We start from the raw sequence: 8103 nt of genomic DNA, 5'->3' as shown, positions 1-8103 counted from the left end.
ATTATTTAATTATAGCTGCTAATGACATCCATTATCTTCACTGTAACAGGGCCAGGATTCATCTTTATCATTTCCCTAAACCCCGGAGAATCGCTCTGTTTTGGCATATTCTTAATTGGACATGCGTCGGCGCTGAATTGATGGTATCTATCTATCTATCTATCTATCTATCTATCTATCTATCTATCTATCTATCTATCTATCTGAGTTGTATCTGAAGCAAGAATACTCATTCTCTCTCTCTCTCTCTCTCTCTCTCTCTCTCTCTTTCTCTCTCCCTCTTCTCGCTTTTACACACACCACACACACACGCACGCACGCACGCGCGCGCACGCACGGCCAAGCTTGGCTGCGTCAAAGAGTGGTACTTCTTTGACTGGGCTCCTTGCGAATAGACGTGCTGCTCCTAGCGTCGGCACCTTGCAAGCACAGCAGTCACCTTCCAACCTCTGCGCCTCTCCTCCGCTCCTCTCGCTCAGTCGCAGATATCTTGCAGGACGGACGGACGGACGGAGGGACGGAGGGGACCGCCGCCTGGCCGCTTCGCCCGCCCGATCGCCACCATCTGAGCACTTCTCCACGCCGGGAGGTTAGAGCTCTTTCGCGTTCGCCCGCCGGCAAGAGAGTCTATGCTCCACCACAAAAGAGACGCGGCTGGTCGCTTCACCGAGCCAGAGAGGGCTGCTGCCGTGCGTCCTGGTGATGAGGTTGGTGGCGCGCAGCCGACACAGCATTAAAGGAATCCCTCTGTACCCGAAGAAACCGCCCCAGTGAGGGACACGAACCGGGGAGGGGGGGGAGGGAGAGCTGCAGGAACTGGTGTCGGCTCGGACGCTATCATTTCGACTGGGATGCATCTGTTCAGTGCCATGTTCCTACTGGTGATGTTAGCTGTCATGCCCTGTGAGGTAAGGACTCCTGCACGCTACGAATAAGCACTGTTTAAAAGTTGTCCTAAAGCGGCGCCGACCGCCTTTATTCACAAATGCGGGCGATCTAAGTGAGGGCGAACGCCTTAATGAGGGTCCTGTCAGAGTTGAACGGGAGGGAAATTGTATGTTAAGTCGGTGTGAGGACTGTTTGCGGGTTGCAGCGTTAGATAGGAAAATTGCCATTGTTCTGACTGTATGCAACCCCCCCCCCCCCCCGATAAGAAGCAATGAAGCGTAGGAAGAAAGTTGTGCGTCGACGTGACAATGAGCAGAGATGCTGTTAGTGTTCATGCTGGTTGTCTTTAAGGGAAGAGCAAGAATATGAAGTAAGGTTTCCCCCCTTGACGGCAGAATTGATTTCTGGGGGTTCTGGTCGCGTTGGTGCCCCGGAGCTCGTTGTTGACAGACCTTCCTCTCCACCTCTACATCATCACTGCCAGAGAGGGAAACACTGTCGCTGATTGCAGCTGATCGAGCTGACGGAAAAAGCGAGCACTGGACGGCAACACTGACACTTTGTTTACAGGGTCTATGTGTGATTTGTGGCTGTGAATACAAGCCGTGCGTAATTAGGAGTGTTGGAGAGCAGCGCCAACAAATGTTTGTAGATTCCGGGGAGACGTGTGTGTGAGTGTGTGTGTGAGTGTGCGCCGTGCCGTAGCGCATGACACGCGAGAAAAGACGTGTCCCTTTGGTACAAATGACGAGCGATGATGTGACAGTTGTAAATCGAAGTGATGGACGGTAAATTATTTGACCCAGAAAAGCTTTCAGTCAAGGCAGGAGCATTTGAACTTGCTGGTCAGCTTGCGTGCGAGCACTGAGAATAACCCACGGCAGCTCGGAGCGTACGAGGTCTGCTGATGAAGTCGCCCCGATCTGCCTGTTACTCCGGAGTGTATAACACTGTATAATGGACAGCGTCGTCTGGCTCCCTCAGTTCAATGCAGCAATATATTCAGGACCACGGACAGCGCCGTGTCGCGCCTTCGGTTAAAGAAGCAGTCTGAGTGGATTCAGCAACGCAGACAGCGCCTCCTCCTCCTCCTCCTCCTTGTGTTGGCGGGGAGCATCACCAGTTTACGAAGGCCACCAGACAGATTGAAGGCCTCACAACAGAACAACACCAGAAAGAAAGATGTCTTAGGGTCCAAAGCAAACACCAATGTGTGTATGGACAATATATTATAATTTAAAGTGATTTTGGAGAGGAAAAATGACAGTGACAGTTCATAAGTGGTCCCTAATGAGCAGGGCTGAACACTTAATCGAAATCTCATTGTGGCTAAGAGTAAGATTGAAATCTCAGGATCTCTTTTTTTTATAAGGGTAACATTATAAAATGAAGCACTGTGGTGCTACAGAGATGCTCCAGCCTACAAATCACACTCTCCAGATATACGAGAGCTGGTTTGTTTGGTACTGACCCAAGCAGAAAGCACACCATCCTCGTTTTTCTATTTTTTCATGAAAATGAAGTACGAAAAATGATAATCCCCACCGAAATCATGAGTCATTTCACACAGCCCTGTTGAAAGGATATAACGTTGGCTGTTTGTTTCTGCAAAAAAACAGAAAAATGTTCCAATTTGTAAGTGTCTCTGTCTGTGTCATATTGACATTTCTACAAAACGCGTCATATCACGCTCACATGACATGTTTATGACCTAACTTTCATAGCAGTGGAGGTGATGGCAGGAGACTGTGACTGAAGTTTCATCATTTGTGAGTGTGGCAGGGGGGGCGGGACAACTCCTGCCATGTTTATGGTGACATACGTGGATGTGACCTCAGGCGCTTTTCCCTAACCCCAACCAAGATGTTTTGGTGCCTGAACCTAACCAAAACACAAGCACAATGTGGTCACATGATACAACTGAACCTAACCTAAATGAACCATACCTTATCTATGTTCTGGTGTTCTCAGACAGATGTTGGTAGTCAGGTTGTGGTCATGCACGCTGTGGCCAGTTGTTCCGAATTTGTCATATTAAGGGAAAAAAAACCTGTGTTAACAATTAGTGCTGTGACATGTAGATCCAGTAATGGCCATGTGTTGCAGCATACATTACTGTTTCGTATGTCATGTCTACAGGGCAGGTGGACACTTGGCCTTTTTGCAGAATGTGAAGCTCGGGACTGTCTTCAGTCTGCAGGAGATACGCTGCTGAACAGGCGGCACTGAGCACCTGTGGGTCGGGTTCAAAGTACAACATGTACGGCACAGATGGTATTTGAGGGGAACCAATTATTTCATTTTGAGGTGCCGGAGCTCCCGCGGCTCTGATTTAACATTGAACACATCTCTAGCTTCACGACTACCACAAGACAAAAAACAAAGGCATGCTTATGAGCCTCTTCAACCTTATTCAGTTATTCATTTTCTTGAGGATTAACAACTACTTTAACATTTTGCTAACCCTTTATAATCTAATCTAACAACTAATTTTAACACCTCAGGCTAAAATTGTGGATCACACGACTTGTCCGTCCTACAAATACCCACACAGCGCCACGGATGCTCTTCAATAAATGAAGAGGAATAAATGTCACCGTTAAACACTCGCAAACGCGACACTGAAAATGTAGCTGATGACTTACTATAATATCTCAACCCCTTCTTCAGCGGGTTGAGACTGTAATTGGCCTTGGGGGACAATTTGTTGTAAGTGTTTACATTAAATATTTAAATGGCTGAAAGAAAATATGACGCTGCCCGTCTCGCTAAGACTGCACGGCAAACATAAAGAATTGATGACTTTTTGCGCGCCGCAATGAGGCTAACATTCAAACCAGCAGAGTCGAGATATCCGCTCATTTTCAGCCACAGTCTCGGCGCTGGCCTGTATGAAATATTCAGAGGGGCTTTAATGAGACAGATGCACTTGTTCATTCACAGCGTGTGTTTGTTAAGTACCCATAAAGCCCAGGGGTCCTTGGTGTAACTGATACAGATGGGCACCTGCTTGACCTTGGCACAGATGTCTTGCTATGACGTTCGCATCGGGCCACGCATGATAGGACGCACTGACCCAAGATCGTGTGTGTGTGTGTGTGTGTGTGTGTGGCCATTTGTAAGTAATGCTTGTACTACACACCCACATACCATGTAATGTGGTTTGTTATGTCGCATATTTCACCTGTGTTGTACTTTGCCGGCTTCCATTTCAGCAGGCTAGTCTGGCAGATGTATTGCGGCGTATCTAAGAAAACAAAACAAAGCAAAACATCAAAACGTCAGATCATCAAAGTGACATAAAAGTGACTCTTTCAAATATAAAGAATTCACCCGAGGCAGCTGATTCTTCTCTAAAAATACCAGACCTCCAGAAGAATTTGTGATGGCAGTCAGTCTGCGAGGTGTAGAACTGGTTTGATGAATATTATTTCGGAAAATAGTTTTCCAAACATACCAAATAGCGCGTGAAAAAAAATGCATGCAGTTAGATGCATTTCATCAGTCACGAGTCAGGATTAGCATTAACCTGAGTAATGACATACTAACAAGCTTAATACTGATCGCTGTGGATGTAAATTTAGTGCAACAGCATAAATTTTTGACACACAACCTAATTGAGGTCGGAAAGAGCTCGATTTACTGCAGGCAGACTTGGACTTTAACGTGGTGAACGAAACGACTGGCGGATGATCACAAACACAAACACATAAAGACGCCAAAAGAAAATTCAGTGTTCGTGAAATATCCCTTTTTTAAAATCATAAATCAACTTTGAATGCGGTGGGTGACACCCTCATGAATACATATAACTTAGTTCTTTGTGCAAAACAAAGACTTTGAACAACATCGGCGTGTGCATTAGAAGACTGTTGGCGGATCACAAAGATGTGTGTTACACTAATATTTAAAGTGATTTAAAAAGCTGGAGCCCAGCTGAGAGCTGAGGTAATTGTTTTCTGAGCCTGCCCAATTTTTGCTTAAGTTGTCGAGAATAAAGACTGCTTCATGCACTTGAAAGATTCAGATTCAGGTTTGGAGGCAAACGTTTTTTTGTGTTGTGGTCCCAATGGAGCAAGAGAGCGCGAGGGGAACGCTGTTATTGGCTTAAGATGTCTGGCCCCCGAAGACTCCCAACAGTAGCGAGGTTTAGAGTGATGGAGAGTGAAATGAACACTTGCTTTGGTGTTTTTCTGTTCAAACACCAAGTGCAGTGGAGGAGAAAACCTAATTGCTTGTCATTCTCAAAGAGGAAGACAGAACCCAGTGTAAGCAATTGGCTGGATTTTTTAATAATTGACCTGATCCCTTCTCTCACCAAGGGGTCACAATAAACAATCAGTCCGATCAGTCGTCCAGTCAGGATCCTGTTAACTCGGTGTGATGATTGCACCAGAAATCTACCAAGATTTATAGTTAAGAGACAAGCATACTGAAAGGAATGAGCGCCTGTAAATCACGTTGCTGTTTAAAACATTGTTTGGCACAAACATTCAGTTGATTTACATTTGGCTAATTATGCAGTTATTTAGTGCTGTAACATAAGTGTGGCTGGATTGTGATGGTTTTATTGATGCAAATGAAACCGAGGCTGTGAAAATGCTATACTAAAAAGTCTCTCTTAGCCATATGGCATTATTAATAACGAACACGACTGAAGGTGGGAAAAGTAACAGTACTACCACCGTGTATAAATACTCTGTTACAAGGAGAAGTTCTGCATTACAAAATTTGCTTGAGTAAAAGTACAAAAGTAAAAGCATCAAAATACGTTAAAATCCAAAAAATGAAGGCACTTATTTTGCAGATTAACATATATCAGAATATTGAAAATAATTTTTTGATGCATATTTGTGCACACGTCTTGAATGTTGAAGCCGGTAAAGGCAGGATCCTTTTAATTACTTTACATACTGCTGGGAAGTGTAGTCTGCATTGTAAATCTGTGATTTATGATGCATGCAATTGGTCTGTGAGTTCTTTGGGCCGCGAGTGCCGTAAAGGCAGGAAAAGCTGCTCCGGTTGAAATAGTCAAAATATCTATCAAAATGAAATAATACTTGGTAACTCCTCAGTGGTCGGTCCGAGCCCAGCAAGGACAGCATCTGGATCTGGACCTGGTGACCGCAGTGTTGATTAAATCCTACCACTTAACCTGCCACAGGTCTGATTCCACATAGAAACAAATGGAGGCGAAGTGATGTAAAGCAGTCGGCTGACCTAATGCCAAACGCTATCTGCAGTGTCTCTACATGTGAGGACAACAAGGACAGACCCCAGCTCAATCAGAGTCCGGCAGGACAAACAGCTGGGCTGGCCAATGTCCAGTGGAGACAGCTTTAAACAGTCCACCGACCTGGCAGTGACCCTCTGGCCAAAAATCTTTTCTCCTGGTCCCACTCCAATGAGAGCAAAGCAGCATGAACACAATAAAAGCCCTCCCCGAGACATGAGTATAATCGAGCCACTTGTGGTAAATTTCTGTCCCTGTCTCTGTGCCAGAAGCCTATTACACAGCAATCCTGCCACAACACTGCAGCTTGTCAAACCCTGTAAAAAAAAAACACTTTTTAAAAAACAACAAAAAACTGTTCCCTCTGCCATTGTTGTGGGTGAGCCTACCTGATGTAAAGCTTTCGTACATATGGAATGAATTGAATTGGAGGAGTGAGACCTTTTGTAAAGAGGAGCAGAGATGTGAGTCTTAGAGGAAGGACACTCCGGTAGGCAGCAGGCTGGACACAGTGTGCTCTGGCAAGCCGCAGCATAACCTCCACCTAGAGAATTAAACAAATGGAAAGCTGCAGGAGCAGAGGTGTAAATCTGCCAGCGAGAGACAAAGACACACTCTCAACTGTTAAAATCACCTTGCCTGCCTCGTCACGTCCAGTGCTCGTCTGAATTACGGACATTGCGTGACGACACAAGCCCGCGGAAGGTCGAGCCTCGACACGCGGACGCATCTTTAAATCCAGAACGAGAACATTAGCACGCAAGCAGAGCATTATATGATCGTACTGGTAAACATGTAATGTTCCTGCGCTGTTTGCTCTGTTAAGTAAGATCCAGTCCAGCTAACCTCATTTCTGTGTCGCCTGTCAGTCAGTAACAATCACGTCAAGCACTATGTGGGTGAGTCCACCTTCCCCATTAATATACAAAGGTGCTGCTTCACAATCAGCCACAGATAATGAGGCTGCATTATCTTTGATTCAGGGCTGCTTGAAGAGATTGAATAGTATGTGCTTGTGTCATGACTGATTAGGGTAGAGCTCGAATCAGTGCACAATAATGATACTGCATTGTGTGAGCCGGAGTTGGGCCGCTGTAAAGAGATTTGTTTCATAAAAGAGATGCTGCTTAAGAAAGAGGGGCTGGAGGACAGAGAGCTATTGAGCCTTTGTGTTGTCGGCTGTTCACTCTCTCATCTTCATGTTTGATGTACTCTCATGTAGCCTGCTGCTTCATCATCAGAGGCTGGCGTGGCTGCGTGGGCGTTTGTAGGGACAAATAATCTGCACACACAATGACAAAGTGAGATCTCACCTCCCCGGACTTGGTTTTTTAAGGTTACGGTTTACTAGTTCAACGTAGAGCAAGTGAACAATGTGCCGTTGCATCACAAGTAAGTGTGTGTCAGCGTGGGAGAGGTGGTTCTGTGTGGTTTTTACGGACAGGGGAGGTTTGTGTGCCTTTGTGCGTGGTGTGGTTTTTGATGACGATGTACCTGTTTCTGGGTCAGTTTTCTAAATGACTCACACGGGGGTGATATTATCGTGTGATGATGGCAGTGAACTTTTTTTTTTCCCCGGTGCAGCCCAGAGCGAAATGGGTGACTGATTTTTACTACTGCAGTGGCCTGGATGAGGCATGGAAGGCAGGCAGCTGTCGGCGATGTGGTAATTGGTTAACAGATGGAACCGCGGGTAGAGAGACGTGTGAGGTCGGTGGCCTGACTCTCAGGTGGGGAGGGTGTGTCAGCACGGCCTTACCTTTCCAACTCTAGTGCCTTTTAATGTACGGCTGGCCGATTTATCGATATTATACCGTCATCACGATATGAGACTATATATCGTCTTAGGTTCCCGGAGGCTGCATTATAGTAAAGCAATGTAATTTTAACGTACCTGACTCGATTTTAAATTATTGAGATATATATATTATGTATTGCACGAAATATTGGTAAAAAATTATATTTTTTGACGGCCGTATTGC

The 8103-nt window shown here is 45.6% G+C and overlaps 1 protein-coding gene across 1 annotated transcript in view; it reads left to right on the top strand.

Moving 5' to 3' along the window:
* The first annotated feature begins 346 nt into the window (after positions 1-346).
* Positions 347-8103, top strand: part of olfm2a (olfactomedin 2a) — a 50141-nt gene continuing 42384 nt past the window's right edge. The window contains exon 1 of the mRNA XM_030408478.1: positions 347-908. Within this exon, the coding sequence (XP_030264338.1) occupies positions 852-908 (57 nt within the window). The 5' untranslated portion in view covers positions 347-851. The remainder of the gene's footprint in view (positions 909-8103) is intronic.

The sequence above is a fragment of the Sparus aurata genome, chromosome 23 (assembly GCF_900880675.1).
Source record: "Sparus aurata chromosome 23, fSpaAur1.1, whole genome shotgun sequence".
NCBI lineage: Eukaryota > Metazoa > Chordata > Actinopteri > Spariformes > Sparidae > Sparus > Sparus aurata.
The sequence above is the reverse complement of the archived record's forward strand: the minus strand, read 5'-3'. Positions and strand labels throughout refer to the sequence as shown.